Source organism: Sprattus sprattus, assembly GCF_963457725.1.
Source record: "Sprattus sprattus genome assembly, chromosome: 11".
In the NCBI taxonomy this organism is placed as follows: Eukaryota; Metazoa; Chordata; class Actinopteri; order Clupeiformes; family Clupeidae; genus Sprattus; species Sprattus sprattus.
This window is the reverse complement of record NC_137909.1, coordinates 19,734,203-19,753,031: the sequence shown is the minus strand read 5'-3', so window position 1 is coordinate 19,753,031 and position 18,829 is coordinate 19,734,203. Positions and strand designations below refer to the sequence as shown.

The window sequence follows — 18,829 nt, the reverse complement described above, 5'->3', positions numbered from 1 at the left end:
TTGTATATTCTCCTAAAAATAAATACCATTATATGTTAATGAAGATATTTCAAAAGCAAATCATGAATATGTCCAAATCTGTTAAATTAAAAAATGTTTTTTTTTAATTTTTTTTTTAGCATTTTGTCACTACACTGTCGCTAATTCTAAGGGGGGCCGTGATACAAATAAGTCTGTTCTGTGCACAATGTGCCGATGTTTATCATGGATTGATTACTGAAATGGGTCAATAAAGTTCTACTGTACTTTTTGAAGTGTTGTGATGGTCTGTATAGTCCTATGCCATAGGCCCTATATAGGCTTGTGAACGCCTAAAACGCAAAGCATTATATTTTTAGACATAAAACCTTGTTGTTACTCAGAGAATACAAAGACACCTGACCGCGTCATCCGTGTTAATCAAATATCATGCTGATATAATTAGCTACAACAATTTTGAATTCTATCCAGGTTGTAGCGACATCAGCTGTCAGCTATTCTGACATGCGCAGTGGCTGGCGAAATCTGACCAAAGAATCAGGGCTGTAGCGAGGGGACTGTAATGGGGCAGTTGTTATTATCATCAGATTTATCTAAAATAACCGACCGAATGGCCAATGGAAGTCTGCAGAGGGGACAGCTGTGTGCGTAAGAGATTTCGGCGTAATCTACTTTAGGCTTAGCTCGTTGTTTTAGCTAGGAAGGGAAAGTTTGCCTCGCTGGAAAGGAAGGAACTTCTATCCGCCCGTGGCGTGGGGAATCTGGGCGGTGGAAGCGACTGCGAGCGGAGGCAGTCTGTCATCATGGAAGATTTTGGAACAGCGCTGGATAAGAATGTGGCCGACCTGACTGTGATGGACGTGTATGACATTGCGGCAATAGTCGGCCAGGAGTTTGAGCGCATTATTGATCAGTATGGCTGTGAGGTCCTCTCACGGCTCATGCCCAAAGTTGTACGGGTTCTAGAGATCCTAGAGGTGCTGGTCAGCCGTAACAGCCTTACCCCAGAGATGGAGGAGCTGCGACTGGAGCTGGATAAACTGCGCCTGGACCGGATGGACAGATTAGAGAAAGAAAAAAAACACAAAAAGGTAACAGTCAGCACGTATCGTATGTATCTAAAGGATTGTTATGGTAAAACGACGTAATGGGGGAAGTACCACAATTGCAACCCAGTTTATTCTTGGTAGACTACAGCTCCAACTTTCATGCGAGGTCAACTCGAACAGAGCAGTGCTTGGGGCAATTTTTGTTAGTAGGAGGATATGAGGATGTGACTGACCCACTCTAAACTAGGTCATGAGCAATTGGACCCTTCATTACGTTTCGAGGTTAGGCCTATCCCCAGGGCCAAATACAGCGTCCTTCATTAGGACATTCTGTCTACACAATTGTGTCCTATTATGCTAGATATGAACAGGAGTTATATTTAATTAGACAAACTGAAATATAACCGTAGGGACACCTCGACTGTCGATTACGGAACTCTTGGACTGTAACCTGTTTTTCAAGGTCCGGTATGACAATAAGCTTTTCACTTGTCGTAGGGTTGGTAGCTGGGATGGGTATTGTGCCAGGGTGAGGGCGCTATAACTAGTATTCAGCTGAGAGAGGAAGCAGTTTGTGTTCTCAGGAAATGCCAACCTCACTTGAAAGAGTAGTGACTGGCAGTATTTTATAATGAAAGCACCACTCACAAACTCACAAACAACAAATCTGTGCATAGTTACTGAACTGGTAGTTAAAAGTTGCACATTTCTATTAAAAAAATCATTGTCCACTCACATTCAGTAGGCTGCCGGAGCCTTACCCTTCATCACTAAGATCAGTGGGCTCATACAACTGACTCAACAACACATATCTGCTTATTGTCGGTATGTCTGTCGTCCCTATCAGTCACCCATTGCATCGTCACTGCGTATTGAAGCTGGCAAGACTGAACCTGCATGGCTAAGGTTAGCTGTTAGGCGGTTATTTTAATTTGATGGATTAACCTCTCATTGATAGTGTGATAATATGCCCTCTCTGTCTGTATGTGTGTGTGTTCGTGCACGTGTGTGCACATGAATACCGTGTGTGTGTGTGTGTGTGTGTGTGTGTGTGTGTGTGTGTGTGTGTGTGTGTGTGTGTGTGTGTGTGTGTGTGTGTGTGTGTTCAGGAGCTGGAGCTGGTGGAGGATGTGTGGAGAGGTGAGGCGCAGGACCTGCTGTCTCAGATCTCTCAGCTGCAGGAGGAAAACAAGGCCCTCCTCGGCAACATGTCCATCAAAGACTGTCCAATGACAGAGGAGGATCTTCAGAGGCAGGAAGGTATATCCCCACATCAATCAGCTTCTTTTGAGCGGGCTACAGATGCTCTGGAAATACAATGTTGTTTATCTAGTGGGTAAAATCTGAAGATGATACAATTATTAGAGGCTCTTTAGGTGAGTAATTGGTTCTTCAAAGCAAGAATATCACAGTGTCATGGAAACACAATTCTGTATATATTTACATTTAAATCAGAAAGGGAAGGTGTGTGAATGATATTAGACTAGGGGCAGCTTACCGCTTCATGGCAGTATGTGTCTGTAGGTCCAGAGTGACCTTTGCCTACCCCCAAACCAGTCCTATCAACCCGCCCTGTCTCTCTCTCTCTCTCTCTCTTTTGCACAAACACAATGGAAGCCTTCTCTCTGACTGAAGCTTGGCCAGGAACCATTACTACATGGGCACTTCTGCCACAGGCACAGAGAACCCTCAGTCTCCAACACACATATACACACACACACACACACATGCTCAAATGTTAATAAGCTGCTGTGCGCAAAGACACACACACAGAAACACACGCATGTACACAAATGCACAGTGCTACCACAGACATACCCAATCATAAACCTGTACGTAATCTGTACACACAGGCAACACTCTGTTTCTGTGAGCTCACACTCACAACCGTTCAGCTGCCAGCCTCTCTCTTCCTCACGCACGCACGCGCGCACGCGCGCACGCGCACACACACACACACACACACACACACACACACACACACACACACACACACACACACACACACACACACACACACACACACACACACACACACACACACACACACACACACACACACACACACACACACACACACACACACACACACACACACACACACACACACACACACACACACACACACACACACACACACACACACACACACACACACACACACACACACACACACACACAGAGAGAGACACATGTGCTTCTGAGTAGGCTGGACAGGAACTCAGACTTGGCCAGCTGCACTGTGAGTGCAACCGCAGTAGTGCATCAGTATTCCACTGGTGTTTATGTACACCACCTGACAGGTGGGGCCAGAGGCTGGCGTAGTTTAGCAGCACAGCTCTCTCTCTCTCTCTCTCTTTCTCTCTCTCTCTCTCTGTCTGTCTATCTATCTCTTGCTTTCTGAGGATGCAGGCCAATATATTTTCCCTCTTTTCCAATCTCCTCCCTGCTAGTTTTGCCTTGTGACAGTTCACACACTTACGCTTGTTCGCTTTTTTGTTTCTTTCAGTGTCTGTTTCAATCCAAGGCTAGTGAAGCCCACCTCAGATATACATTAGAGTTGTCAGACTAGTTTCATCATTGAATGTTAGCAGGATTAGCCATACTCAGTCAGGGAACACTAATTCAGCTGACAAGGCTAACGACTTAACAGGCACAGCATGCATAGCAATTTGCTGCAGCAGTCGGATGGAGTTTGTTTGATTTTCCCACCCTTCCGTGAGATTATAGGCAGAAACATGATTTGTAACTTCAACCAGACTAGTCTTACAAGGACGTAGAGCTAAAGTGGTGATATAAAAATAGCGTGGTTTACCACAGACATTATCCCCAGAGCAGTCCAGAGGAGTTTGAAATGAGTCAGTGAGTGTGGTGGTGAGATGTCTGCCTCCCTTGAGAGACTCCTGAGACTGAATCACTCACACATGAGACTGAATGGACAACGACTGATTTAGAGTAGAGCCAAAAAGCAGCTCTGGCCCTAGTCAGGTGCAGATCTAGTTTTCCAGTCACCTCGGAGTAGGTTAACTCAGAGTAAGTGGTAAAATAGAATAATAGACACAGGTTTGTCAGTAAACAACCTACTTGGAACAGCCTCCTGGTATCTGTGGAGGGTTCTCTCCCAAATGGATGTTGGTTCTCTTTGAGGGTATACAGTTCTCTTGGTATATATTGCTGTCTTTGCCTCCTCTGGAAGACTACTATAGTTTACCAAGCATATCAGAGTGTTAAAGACAGGCCCATGTATATATCAATAAGTACTGCACTGAACCACTGAATTGCTAAACCTCACCTGTACTTCTGGAATGCTTTATCACATTGATGTTGTTGAAGTGTCTGAAGGTCAGGGCCATATAATCCCATTGTGTTTATCCCGTGTCCAATGTTCTTATCCCATGTGTAGTTGCGTGAGTCATGAGGTAATCTTCAAAAGAGAGGTTTTTGTTTTTCAGGGATGTCGGAGCGGGAGCGTCAGGTGATGAAGAAGCTAAAGGAAGTGGTGGACAAGCAGAGGGACGAGATCCGGGCCAGGGACCGAGAGCTGACGCTCAAGAGCGAAGACGTCGAAGCTGTGAGGCACTCACTATTCACAAACTGTGTGACATTAAGACACCCTGAATATGTAATCCCAGCAAAACAGCTTTCAAGATTCAAAGCAACATTGGTTTCAGAATTCAGTGAATCTCAGTATAATAGTAGAATGACACACACAGATTCCTTTGTAATACTTGCTCACTCAGTAATTTAACGCATGCCATCACAGTGTTCTAGAAGTGTTTTAGAAGTGTAACATTTTAAATCAGACAGTATGATTGATTAATCAATAATAATTGATTCATTTTTGTAATCATTTTGTATTGATTGTCGGGTCATTCCACGCCAAACGGGACAATGGCTCCCACTCGACCGTCTCAGATTTGGCTGATAAAAATCAAGGTTGTTCATACACTTCTTAATAGGTTTAGTCCAATGGTATCATACTTAAAGCCTAGAAAGTTTTAAGGAGCTAGCTTAAATACTTTTGTAGTTATAGCAATTTTAAAATGGCTCTTCAGAAAACGCTGCTAAAAAAGCGTCTTAAGTACAGGCACCCCCTCTCCCATAAAACATCTTTTTGTGACAAAACTGTTGGGAGTAGTGAGCTAATATATGGGACTGTACCTATTAGGAAGTGTATGAACAACCTTGAATTTTTTCAGCCAAATCTGAGACGGTCGAGTGGGGAAATATCCTTAAATTGTCCCGTTTGGCTTGGGTTGACCCTGTCGCTATATATTTTTCTCCTGACGCCCGTGCTTTTCCCCCTCCCCTCTCAGCTCCAGCAGCAGCAGAACCGTCTGATGAAGATCAACCACGACCTGCGGCACAAGATGAGCGTGGTGGAGGCGCAGGGCAAGGCTCTGATCGAGCAGAAGGTGGAGCTGGAGGCGTCGGGCCAGGCCCGGGGGCAGGAGCTTGCCGCCCTACGCCAGGAAGTGGCCCGCCTCCGAGAGCGTCTTAAGGGCGCCCGGGAGGCTGGACCTGTGCAGGAGGAGCTTCCCCAGGAGCCAGTGGCGCAGATGGCACAGGTGAGACTTAGCAGTGGCACAGATGGCACAGGTGAGACTTAGCAGACTTATCTTATCGCAAATGCAATTAATCGTTCAGCCCTAGAACAGGTACAAATCACAGAAGTACAGATAACAAAAACAGCAACAAGCACTGCAGTTTTATGTTCACAGATTTCTTCTTTACTTGGGTACCCCTACCTGATTATGCTTATTGCTATGAATACCATACAGAGATGTTATCAGCACATGAATACTATGTCTTAGACAGTGATCAAAGAATGATCTAATGTCAAAGGGAAAGATTTGGCTGGTTATGTTTCATGTAAAGGTTGTTGCAAATTGAAATGGCTGTTTTCTGTATGTGGTTGTTAGGGCTGCAACCTAGGGCTGAGCAGTAAGTCACATTTTGAAGTATGAGTAAATATAAGTTCATAGGTGTAATATAAACAAAGCACCACAATGAAGGTTTTTGACTACTCTATGTTTGGTTTACAGACCACTATTAGATTCAACATCTTTCAGTGCTGTTGCTGTGTGTGTGCATTTGCAGAGTGATGTGGAGTGTCCCAGCGTGTAGTTATGTCCTGACTGGAAGTAGGGTGAAGTTATGGTTATATTTAGCCCAGGCCAGAGACTGCAACTCATACCCATGACCTCAGCCAGGAAGCCAGGGAGCGAGAGACTACTGGGCCTGCTTTTGTGTCTGGAATGGAACCGCTGATGTGAGGCGACTAACGTGTCAGTTATAGCTCTGAGCAATGTGTTGGGTACCAAAGTTATTACTATTGATGGATAGCGAAATAAGTTTACCTCGGAAGGACTCATTGCTAACAGGAAAATAGACTTTTGCTGTTTTGGCCTTACGCAGAAGTTCAGTTACTCTGTTCTTATGTAATAAATCTATGCAGGGTTGTCGACATATCACTTATTTGTTAATAATGGGATCCAGTGGTTTGCACATACATCATGCACATACATGTCCAGTATATGTCAATTGTATGTATACCAAAACGAATGTCTATGAAATTTCTCTCTTGCCTAAAGCTTAGACATATTTTTTACAGCTCTTGTTAACCTTTGGATACCTTCTGACGTCCAGCAGTTGTTCTACTCAGGTGTAATAACAAATGGGAAAAAACTTGGGCACACTTTTCTTTATTGCTGAGGGAAAAATCACAAATGCCTCTAAACTGTATGTTTAGGTCAAATGTTTTGTATTTTGTGAAACGATAGTAATTGAAACACTAAAACATATAAATAATAAAAGTACAGATTTATTGCACAGACATTAGTTAGAAGTATGATTTTGAGCTTTAGCTGTTAGAGACAATTAGTTCATTGGAGAGGTCAGCAAAAAATCCTTGAAGAACTGTCAGAAGGAGGTTCAGGTGGAGGTCATGGTAAATGACCCTAAAGGAAAACACTTAAGCCATTATCTTCTTCAAGCATCTGTGCCATTTTATACTAAATTCAGTCATTGTCATCACAGGTCATTACAGTACATTACAGTGTTAAGGTGTGGTGTGGTGAAAGTTTACCCTTACCCTTGTCCAAGCATCTCTTAAGCCTCTCTTAATCTCTACCCCCAGCGGTCTGATGGGCCTGCCCCACTGGCCTCTCGAAGACATGGCCTATGGTCTGACCTCCCTCTGGGAGGGACTGGGTCTGATGAGCATTTGCTCCCTCTCTATCCCCAAGCTTCCTTATATGCAGAGGGGCGTGATGAGGAGGAGGATGATGATGATGATGAGGAGGAAGCAGTGTTGCTATGGGTAACGCTGAGGAACGCATTCGTTTCTCAATGGTCAATTGAGTGTTCTCTGAGTGGTCTCGGACAAAACTAACAAGAGTTTATAACATGAAGCTATATACTTCTAGAACAACAGTTCTACATTTGAGTGTTTGGATTTGTTGGTTTGGCATGGTGTGTGTATCCTGTTTCCGTACTCTTGCCTGCATGTGTTCTGTTGTACACTTGTTGGTTGGTGTTGGTTTGAACGGGTATGGTTTTGTTGGGACAACAGGCCATCGGCTAGGCTTCAGCAGAATTACCATCCTCTTCTGCTCCTCAGTCTTCGCATGGTATATTAACACAGTTAAACAGTTCTTATGGTCTGACAATCTTTAGGGTTGATGGAGAACTAAATCCAGCTATTGAGCATTTGAGATGATTGACATTTAGCTTAAAATTAATACGTGAGTAGAGTTTGAATTGTTTGTGTGTGTGTGTGAGAGTGTCTTTGCAACATCCACTGTAAACTGAATTTGACCTAGCTGTGTGAACTGTCCTAAAGCTGCTTTGACCCAGGCTGATTGGTGATAAGTCACTCACACACGTAACCTGTTGTCTGCTGGGTGTAACTGACTGCATCACTTTTGACCTGCAGGAGGCGCTGTGTGATGAGGACACAGCAAATTTGGACCTCAAAGACCCCAACCGCCCCCGCTTCACACTTCAGGAGCTCCGAGACGTCCTGCACGAGAGGAACGAGCTGAAAGCCAAAGTCTTCATGCTGCAGGAGGAGATGGCCTACTACAAAAGGCAAACACAGTCCCCTCACTCATTACTACACCCATCAAATATTTTTTTGCCACAGTTTAGAGAGAAATCATTTGGAAAGCAGAAGTACATTTAGCATGGGATGAGTGATATTTCCTGTCATCTGATAAGTGACGGTTCCTGTTTTTTTTCTTTCTCTCCACAGTGAGGAGCAGGAGGAAGAAGTTGGCCCACCCCCTGCAGACACAGCCTTCCTGATGAGGCCACGCCCTCGCCCCACTGCTCAGCCGGAGTCTGGGATCAAACGCCTGTATGTGTCTGACTTAATTAGCGGAAGCCTGCCGCATGCATGCTACACATACTCAAACATGCACACACACACGCATTAGCACACACACACACCAGTGGTAGCAATTCACACACAGTCCATGTAGCCTACCTTGAGTACAATGCTCACTTCACATCATTGCAACACACTGGCCAATCACACTTTCCCTGCGCCATGACCAGTCAGGGTTTCATAACTTCGAAAAGATTGAGTCTTGCTGAAATAGCAAGCTGTAGCTTTTGAGTGATTTTGTCTGGCACACTGTAACAATATGCTAAACTCCATGAGTCCATGAAGCCCTGATAGTATTACTGGGCTACCATAGCTACTATAGAGGCAGCAGGGGTAATAGGGTGTGTGTGAGGAGCTGAAGATGACCTCTGACCTTTGTGTGTGTGTGCCTCTCTGTGACAGGATTTTTACAGCCATCATGCCGATGGTGGCGGCTGGCCTGATTCCAGATGACCCCACTTTACAGCCAATCAGACGGCTTATGTCTCTTGTATGACCACCCTCCCCTTGTATTCCGTTTTTAACATGTGATTCTGCATGTGCTGCATGCGCCCCCGTCACTACCCCCCACCCCCCAACTCTGAAACACATAATTGAACTGTGCATTCTGATTGGCTGATTGTGGTGCTATATTTGCCTCTGCATCTATACTTTTATAGGGATCATTGGAATCATCCAGTCAGAATAAAAACCTATTTGCCTCCTCATCGCCTTCTCACCACCTGCTAGCCCTCCCATAGCTCCTCTTCAACCCCTCTCCCCTATAACAGTGATTCACTCCTCACTCACACTGTGCCCAACGCTTCAGCCTCAGGCGGTAGAGTAGGAGGTGAACTGGTGATTCTCCTGAGCAATATGAGCTGGTATGATGGGAGTTAGCAGGGTTGTCATTCGCTTGAAGGAGAGAGAAAGAGAATGGACGTCATTTCAGGATGTAAAACATTCTCAGTCTGTCATAAAACACGCAGAGGCGATCTTTGCCTTAGATGGCGTGTGCTATTCTCTCATGTGACATTTGGCATGACAAGTCTCACTTCTCATGCAAGTTCTGATTGGCTGGTAGACCAGATAATTAAGTTTCATTCTAGAAACAAAATATATGTTCCCAAGGACGATGTCTCAGAGAAGACAAAAAGCGGATGTTTCCTTTTCCCTTTAAAGTGATCAATTCCAGCTCATGAAGCTTTATTTAATATGACATCACCACCTCTAAGGAGAAACCACACTACTGACGAGTCATCACATCGTTATAGCATCTGATTATCGACCATGTCTATTTCTAGACAGTACCTTGAGCTTACCATACACACAATGTAAACTATTTGAATGGCCTTTTAGCAGCAGGTGTGTTTATGTAAAACAATGTATTTATTTTAGCTAATTTTGAGATGTCATGTTGTATTAATTTGTTTTCTGATGCCTTTTCTTGTTGTAAAAGATTTACAGAATTGAACTTCACTCATAACGGCCCTTTCTCCCTCTATCTTTTTCTCCCTCTCTGTCTTCTATTCCTTCTCTCATTCTCTCATGAAGGTTTAGTCTGTTCTCCAAACGCCGCAGTGGACAACAGCCTGGACAGGAAGTGGGCGGTCCCTGGGGCGGAGGGGTGGAGCCATACACAGAGCAGGCACAGGAAGCACTCCAGCACATGGATTCCCAGGAAGTACTCCACTAACACCCGCTTAGGATGCTCTCACCAGACCTTCGCTGCTTCCTGCAAACAGCCCACAGAGCCACTGGATGGCAGCCATGCAGAGGGAATCTTGTACCCCTTTGGCTCATAACAGTGCCACCTGAAACAAAAAAACAACAAAGAAACACAACCAAGTATTACCCAGTACCATCACACTCCTGACAACCCCTCTCAGCTTGTGAGCATCATCCTTGACCCAAAACTGGCAACGTTTAGGTGAGAGGTTTGTGGAGTTACGTTTCGGGGGGGAGAGTTCTGCTTTGTGTGTGTGTGTGTGTGTGTGTAAATGCTGCTCATCAGCATGTGTGATGTGGTTTTCCCAGAACAAACTGGAATGAGGCACCTTGAAAAAGAAAACTTGAAAAAAACGAGACTGTTAGGCCTGTTTTAGCATGTAGGTGTGTGAAAGACACCCAACACAGGAGAGACAAGTGGACTGTGTGTGTTATGGCGGATGGAAAGAGAAAAACATAAGGTTGGATTTGTAGGTAAGGCAGACCAGAATATGCTCAACGAGTTTGGAAACTTGCATTCACAGATGTCTTTGGAGCTTGAAGAGGAATATATAAGGGAATACAAATACAAGTGAAGTTTTTATGGTTCGTCAACTGTGCCTCGAAGCACAGCCAGTGAGGGCAAAATGGCAACCTCACAAGGGTTTACTTACCATGTAGAGAAGCATTTTTAAAGAAGATCTTTTTGCGATCTGTGTACAATGAAATGAAAACACATATTGAAAGTGGATATATTAATATTTAATAGGCTCATTGGAGTGTATGTGTGTGTGTGTGTGTGTGTGTTTAACCCTGGTCGATGAAAGGCTGAGAGCGCTTGAAACTTAAGATGAAAGCATCTGAAGGATTCAAGAAGAGAACATGTAATGCCAACATGTAGTGGGTTCTTCTGGAATAAAGTAACATGAAGTCCTTGCTTAACTTAAAGCTCATGTCTAATTGGTTCTCTCACAATATTGCTCAGCAACTTCTAATCAAAGTCAGTGTACTCTGGCATTGAAGGGAATTGGACAGATTTTTTTTTTTATTGTTTTAGTTTTTATTTAAGATACTTAGCACTTGACAACTGCTGGCATTGATCCATCAGCTATGTTATCCCTTTGTGGATGTTAGTGCATCAGCTCCATTAAGTAGAGAAAGTGTCACACAGAAAGCACAAAACATTTTGCAACATGCAGCTTTCTCTTTTATTAAGATATACTATAAAGGAATAGAAGACTATAAACTGCTGAAACCACTGCTAAAAAGCATGTTTTAGAGCTTAGATAAACAAAAGGCTAAGACTTGTCACAGACCCATTCCCCAAGGTAGATATACTTCTTTATACTGTTCTGGCATCTTTTTATTTTACCAATATATGTGAGAGTGGGAATTTTTTGGGAGAAAATATTTTTTTAATTCACTTCTATCTTTGTGAATAAATCCAACAACAACCCATCATATTATAACATAACACGGTCACATATCTACTTGTACTTTAAAAGTGGTTACAATGCTCCAATAGAAATTAAAGTTACAGAAATGTCCAGCTTGATGTTTGTATTCTGCTTGTATCCTGTTTCAGTTTTTAAGGCATAAAAGATACTCCCACACACCTATGTGGCCCGTGGCCATCTGAAATCCTAGGAGATTGTAACATGGCAAAAATTCCTAAAGACTCTTTCGGAAAAGGAGCTGAAGGCTTCAAGATCACCATATTTTTTATTTGGATTATCTCCTCTCGTCTCCTCTGTGTTTTTCCACGTAATGTTTCTCATCTCTTCTTCTTTTTGAATCTCTTTCAAAACGGTCATCCCTCTGTCGTCTATCATCCCTCCTGTCTCTATAGTGGTCTTTGTCTCTGTAGCTCGCCCCCCTCTCCTCTCTTTTGTCCATCCCTCTGTCTTGCTCCTCTCTTCTTCCCATGCCCCTCTCTCGCTCTTCTCTCCTCTCCATAGACCCAGAGTCTCTGCCTGGTGAAGCCCCTCTGTGTCTATCCTTAATCCAGTCTTCTCTCTCACCTCCTCTCTCCCATCTTCTCTCAGCTGGTCTGTCCTGGTTGAAAGTTGGAGGCAGGTTGATTGGTTTCCGGAAGGGTCTGTCTCTTCCACCAAACCTCAGCTGACCAGACTCCTTTCTGCCCCCAAGGCCTCCCCCCAAGCGCCTTGGGATCCATCCCTTGAGCGTTCTCTCTTGTTCAAAGTCTATAAACAGTTCGTGCTGGTCCACCACCAACTTGTTCGCATCCCGCCGCGCACGATTCACCGCCCGTTCCTCCTTGTATTCCACAAAGGCATATCCCTTGGAGAAGCCCGTCACGACGTCCCTCACCAGACGCAGTTTGAGAATGTCTCCGTATTTGGAAAATACCTGGTGGAGCTTCTCCTCAGAGGTGTGCTGGTGTAGGCGGGCCACGAACAGGGTGAGGTGAGGGTCTCCGCTAACGCCCTTGTTGGGTCGATAGCGCGCCTGCATCGCACGCCAGACTGCGCGGTCATGAGGTTCCACATCGGTGCCATCTATACTCCCAGCCTTCAGTGGGGCATACACCTTCGCAACAGGACTCCAGTCATTCATCGTCTATAACACAGAAAAGTCTACCAGACAATGCACACCAGGTTACAGGAGTCACACAGTGGCAAGGAAAACCCCAAATGTGTCCATCATTATTACATCTAAAAAGTGCATACACTAAAGGCTACAACCATAGACATGTATAGGGCTACAACTACCAAAGCGAATCTGTCGTGGTAATATTCCTGAAAGACAGGAAGTTTCACTTCAAAAGGCAGCGTGGCTAGATAAATTGCCTGATAGTGGATTTATCTAACGTTGTGTCCCAACTATGCGGTTTAAACAGGAAGCGTACTTACAGCACGGTGCAATTGAACAGAAGAATTATAACGTCTCTAATTGGAGCTGTTACTGATAGACATCACCGGACAAATTTGTTGTCATGTTATGAACCTACAACCAACTCAACGGGTCCGGTCCACAGACATGAATGTTTATGTCTATGGTCTGGTCGAAATGTAAAGTGTCCGTCCCTTTTTAGGTTCCGTGCAGAAACAAACATAACAACAGCTGGTTCCCCCATGTAGTGCGAGTACTGGATCGTTTGCATGTAGAACTTTTGTGTTGAAACCTAGTCTATAAATGTATATTATCGTGTAATATTGTAGCATCAGTAAATCCTACAAACGGGCATTTGTATAACTTGTGCATTGAGATTTTCGCCAAAAAAAGACATTTGCTCGGTGAATGTGGCTCAAGTCCCTTGAAGGAGGTGTTTGGCGTACTCCTTGCTTCTCAACTACACCTTCACGTGTTCGTCATTAATTAGATATTAATAGGTTATGGAAGCATGTATATCTTCCACTCTTTGCCGTGACAAAAGTTATAATTTCTCTGGCTTGACCAAGGATGGTGCCATGACACTGTTATTTGAGGGTTTAGGTATTGCATGCACTTAGTAGTTTATCTTCAAAGGTTAATATTATTCATAAGAAAAAAACTCATCTTACATTAAAAAAAAAAAAAAAACATCTTTTTATTTACTAATGCCTCTACACCAGCATAAAGATTCATCGACATACTTTCACATGGTGCAGGGTTTTGGAACCAAACAGTGTTCTATGTTAAGAGCTAAAGATTTACTCAGATTTGTGACACTACACACAGAGCCAAAAGAGCCACACATCTCCAGTCAGCTGTGTTAAAGGTGGATAAGACATTCCAGTTTGTGTGAAGCTGTTAAAAGGCTTTGCTTGCATCTCTCTGCATCTCACTGATGTTTGGACACCAGACATTGTTATTGCTGTATAACATGTATTACAGATTGGATTAAGAAAATGTTTATAAAAACGCAGAACATTAGACTACCACTGCATGCTTTGGAAGCACTGATCTACTCATATATAAAATGTACAAAAGAAATGTGTCAAAAAAAACAAACAAACTAGCAGGTCTTAGGAGCAGGATAAATATTTTAAAAGTAATAATGTAGGACATTTTGAATATGTACCTTTATCTAAGTGCGTTGCTGTTACCCACCAACACACCATCCCCTAACATTCTGTCCCCTAAGGCAATAATTACATTTAAAACTCTATTAAGAAACCAGGGGTTGGGAATTCCCTTTCTGGCCACTCATTGTTTGAGCCAAGGGTGAGCGGCGATGGATGTCTTCCTGCGGTCGCCATAGTCGTAGAGAAGCTCCTCGCCCTTGTCGATGTCTGTGGAGGCTACGAGGATGAGGTGAGGTATTCCGTTGATGTCGTGGAGTTTGGTGTGACAGTTGCCATTTCTGCTGTGGTTAATGAGTCTTCCCATTCGGCCAGATTCAATAGTGGCATCCACACTGAGAGAAAGGATGAACAAGGTTCTCATTTGTAGAAAGGCGATTTTTCTACAAATCAACATGACACTAGTCTAAGGTGATGTGGGGATGGTTATCTTCTGGTGCAGAAACTGCTAGCACAATGAGTCATTTCACCAACCTGTCAAAACTTAATAGTGACACTCCAGAAGTCTCTGTTATCCTGCAGGCATGAATGATGTGTTTTCTGGAGCGACAAACCAGTACTTACCAGTATGTTTTACTCAGATACTGAAAGTAGTACATATAGCAGCCAGTGGAAGGGTCCTGGGCATACATAGTTTCCCTTTGCTTGGCATCAGGAATTTGTAACAGGTCGCCATAGTATTCCACCACATACTGCCCCTTCTGGAAACTTTGCGTAGCGAACACGCCTCGTCCTTTACCTTCTGTGTGCTGAACCTGAGCGGAGAAATTTGCAACATGTCACTCTTAGACGAGCAGATTTCAGTGACTGAGTGCAAGTGGTTGAAGGTGAGTTTGTAAATGTTACCGTCATGCCATTCTCAATCCCCTTCAAGATTAGTTCATCTATATGCTTCTTTTCTTCACACTGGAGAGAAAAATATTAGCGGAAGGTTACATTTAACTGAAATTGGAATTGTTGCATGTTAATAAAACCAAACAGTTTTTTTTCCACAATTTTCAACATGTATAGTCTATCCTCAGTAATTATCAGAGAATGTGTGAGACTTGTTTTCTTTCATGTCTATCTGAGTAAAAGTAAAGTTAGTGAATCTTTAGAGGCAATATAGTGATCAGTGATTTTTACTACTTATCAATTGAATATATCATTTATAAGACACTTATATCTCAGTTACTGATATCTGACTTAAACATACTATGTGAGGAGACATGGCATATTAATAACAATAATAATAACAATAATAATAAATAATAAAAACAATAATATTAATAACAATAATAATCCCCCCCCCCCCCCAAAATAAAGTAAAATTTCGCTTGATAGCAGGCTTAAAGTATTAAACGCCATGCTTAGTTGTTACATCAACTTGTCACATTAGTAGCCATATTAACTAAGATAATAACCACTTTCAAACTACCAAATGTTAGCTAATTTAAAATGGGGAGTTGTTTACAACCACTTTTAAAATCTAAAGTCAGCGTTTTGTAAAACGTGATCTGCTGGCATGTAGGCTAAATGAGCGAATGGTAAAAAGTAAAGAACATCATCAGCTCCTAAGATCACTGTGAATTTACTCCCATATGTTGCCGTCTTACGCATGTTTTTGGTAGTAAAGTCATGCACAATCTGGCTTTATTGAACAGTCTTGTTTTTATAAGTTCTATAGCGTGCTGCTTTTTTTTTTTTTTTTTTTTTTTCTTCTTTCTTTTTTTTTAAAATCTGGCCAGCTGGTAGATAACCTGTTAAAGTTACAAATAGCCTACTGTAACTTTATTGTTAGGCTACTGTACATGAAAAGGGCCAGGTGTTGACGTGCAAACATAACAACAGTCCCACCTTGCTCTTTTACAGCCTTAGCATGTCTGACTTGTTCTAGAAACTTGGCCATTTGCCCCCTTGTCAGTATAATGCCATCTTTTTATCCTATTATTTTCAGGTTGCTTATGAGTGCCAGATTTTTGAGTTGATATCTTGATGACTTTGTAAATAAGGGGCTATGGACGATGTAACCTACGGCTACCCTTGAAGGTACAGTGTAGGATTAAGTGGGATCTATAAGCAGAATGGAATATTGTAGATAGATATATTCATATCTACATAGGGTGCAAAATTATGAATCATGAATTTACTTCCAATCTGCTTATTACGTAAATTCTCTCATTGTTGTTTTTACAGTTTTTTTAATCAAATGTTTTATAAGTCGCTTCAGACAAAAGTGTCTGTTAAATACCTTAACTATAACATAGCTGACATAGTTGAGATATACTTCATAGGAAACAGCCCTGCCTTGAGACATAAAACCGTTTCAAGACCTACAGACAACATTCACAACATTGTTTCCACTTTTCGGGCAACAGAAATGCAAATATAATAAAAGGCAACATACATATTTACACTCACATCTACCTTACCTCCAATTCAGACTTGCTTTTCCTGGAACTTCTCCTTACAGGAAAATAGTCTGTGACCTTGCGATTTGTGGTATTTTTCCTCTCTTCTCTGAAAGAAGTGAACAAACGTTTTACATATTTAACAGAAGCGCTGTACAGAATAATGGATCACAGTCTACATAGTCATCCACACTAGATAATTTGGGCACAAATCCCGTTTTTGTCCCGACCTTCTCTGGGAGGATTTCTTGACTTTCACTTTACGGCGTGTCTCTCTGCTGTGGTTGAAGGAGCGGGAACTGTATTGACCTGTTGTCACATCCACAGAGGGGTATGATTGTAGTGGAAGCCTGTCACCTTCACATGGCCATGCCTCATGCTGTTCCTTATTTATCCCACTCGAATCAGGGCTCACAATGGCATGCCTTCTGCCTACAGTTCAAGAAAAGGATTGTCATGAAGAGTTTTATTCTGCAAGTCTCAGGTGGACAACCCAACTTGGTGGGCATATATTAAACAAAATAGTCAAATAATTAGCAGTTTTTCTATATTAAGTCACTAGATACCTTAACTGGCCATATTCACTACCAACAGCCAATTCAGCAAAAGCTGGGTCATTTCGCATTTTGTCTTACGTGAGGAACAAAACAACTTAAATGCTTTAAATATTCGTACTTCTACGAGTATTCTTCGCAAACATAACTAAGCAAGAAGGTATGACAATCTGGTAAAATGCCATGGATTGAATATGTCCTAGGCGTTGCATGAGAAACATATTACCTATACACTCTCCTTGCGTTTGCGACTTGCCCTCTATGATATCCACTTCTTCGCGTGATGTTTTACTGTTGCAATGAATTAAGTAATTAGGGAGGGTAGAATGTCCATTGCATAAAATGTCCTGAAAGAAAACCCAAACAAGACACAATGAGAGCGGATATGTAATAATACAGTTAATAAAGGCCAATTATTTAAATGACACTATCGAGAAATAGTTTAAAACACCAGCAAATCAAACAAATACTCTTGTTCAAGCCCATCCGCATCCTGAGGAACAGTTGTAAACACGCCCACAACATCCGGGCCATATTATTACTTGCTAATTGTTAGCTAGCAAGCTAGTTTTGTGAGGTTCAAGCCTCCAAGGCTAACACCTTCACATCAATAAAATGATTGTTTAGGCTTTACGATGCTTGATATTTTCATTTAACACTATAGAAAAGGACTGTTAAAACAAAGAGAATGAATAGACTTTTAAGGCAATGCAATACTAGAAAGAGGCTTATTTTTATTATTTTTTTACAACTAAACGCGTGAAAAGCGGCTCATGTCAGATCAGAGTTGGTTAATGTTAATCTCAGCGGACAGGTTTGAGCACTGTTCGAGCTGCCAACATTAGCAAGCCAGCTAACTCACAGTCCATAATAGGCCTATTACTAACATCCCAGTGCTAAATGTCCGAAGTGATGTCACATACCCCGTTCATGTCAGCCTTGTTTTCCCCTGCCCTTTTCGCCGGAGTAGAAGAGTCCCGGTTCACTTTATTAGCTTAATACGCCCTCTGTGCTGCTGTTTTCTTTATTCCAGGGATAGAACGAAGACATCCCACAAAGCTTCTCCAATGTTCTGAACCCAGATGAGATGCTTTCATTGGTTGTGTTTCGAATCCCGTTGTAGTAACAGTTTTCACGGTTTTCATGCCGCCATGTTCTCAGCTCAACTCATTCACGGGTGGAGAGCATGTGAACATTTAAAGAACAGCTACGGTATGTTTACATCAGCAGCAGTGACGCAATTGGCCACCTGGGGGCGCAGCCGGAGAGGGGGAAGCAATTTCTAGTTGAGGCATCAACTTTTTAAGCTTAATGTTAAACTTTACTAATATTTGGCCAAATTTAAATACAAACCGTAATAATTAATTGACATACTTACTCCGATTAATATTACTTTTCAAAGAAACAAATGATGCAGAACTTATGTGAATGAATGACACACGAAGCTTTTGACCTCACTTGCATGGCTCAACCAAAGTCATCTTGGCATCAGCATCTAAAGGACCAAACAATTAACGTCATTTCCTGGAGAAGGCGGTGTAGTCACGTGATCTGGGATAAGCGCGCTGCTTCTCGAATCCGTTTAGTTAAAAAATACGTTTAGAATGAAGGGTTACTTCGATTTAACTACAGTGCCCCTACGATGTCTTCTCTACAAACGGTCCATAGTTCGTCAACGGCGAAAAAGAAACGGGATTTGGCTTAGAAAATCTTCTGATTTGGACGCAGTATCACGTGACCCACACGGGATTTTTGC

General features: G+C 42.6%; 3 protein-coding genes across 5 annotated transcripts; 1 reads left to right on the top strand and 2 right to left on the bottom strand.

Annotated features, from left to right (window-relative positions):
- Positions 1-507: 507 nt before the first annotated feature.
- Positions 508-11,667, top strand: rilpl1 (Rab interacting lysosomal protein-like 1). Of its 2 annotated transcripts, XM_080847127.1 has the most exons (9): positions 508-1,070; positions 2,138-2,288; positions 4,481-4,599; positions 5,345-5,596; positions 7,168-7,350; positions 7,966-8,120; positions 8,284-8,388; positions 8,821-8,908; positions 9,952-10,076. In XM_080847127.1, exons 1-9 carry the CDS (start codon positions 783-785, stop codon positions 9,955-9,957), a joined length of 1,347 nt encoding a protein of 448 aa, XP_080703253.1. In that variant the 5' UTR covers positions 508-782; the 3' UTR covers positions 9,958-10,076. The 2 variants fall into 2 exon arrangements, with proteins under 2 accessions (XP_080703253.1, XP_080703252.1); XM_080847126.1 differs by lacking the exon at positions 8,821-8,908 and having other exon boundaries at positions 9,952-11,667.
- snrnp35 (small nuclear ribonucleoprotein 35 (U11/U12)) lies at positions 11,289-13,096 on the bottom strand. The gene is made up of 2 exons (XM_080847769.1): positions 12,978-13,096; positions 11,289-12,701 (listed from the first exon to the last, which is right to left on the bottom strand). The coding sequence occupies exon 2, from the start codon at positions 12,679-12,681 to the stop codon at positions 11,836-11,838; it is 846 nt and encodes a 281-aa protein (XP_080703895.1). The 5' UTR covers positions 12,682-12,701; positions 12,978-13,096; the 3' UTR covers positions 11,289-11,835.
- Positions 13,097-13,653: 557 nt separating this feature from the next.
- On the bottom strand, positions 13,654-18,560 carry kmt5aa (lysine methyltransferase 5Aa). Of its 2 annotated transcripts, XM_080847667.1 has the most exons (8): positions 18,452-18,560; positions 17,997-18,322; positions 17,300-17,420; positions 16,750-16,951; positions 16,541-16,628; positions 14,976-15,035; positions 14,694-14,884; positions 13,654-14,464 (listed from the first exon to the last, which is right to left on the bottom strand). In XM_080847667.1, the coding sequence occupies exons 2-8, from the start codon at positions 18,003-18,005 to the stop codon at positions 14,254-14,256; spliced, it is 882 nt and encodes a 293-aa protein (XP_080703793.1). In that variant the 5' UTR covers positions 18,006-18,322; positions 18,452-18,560; the 3' UTR covers positions 13,654-14,253. The 2 variants fall into 2 exon arrangements, with proteins under 2 accessions (XP_080703793.1, XP_080703792.1); XM_080847666.1 differs by having other exon boundaries at positions 17,997-18,530.
- Between the last annotated feature and the right edge of the window lie 269 nt (positions 18,561-18,829).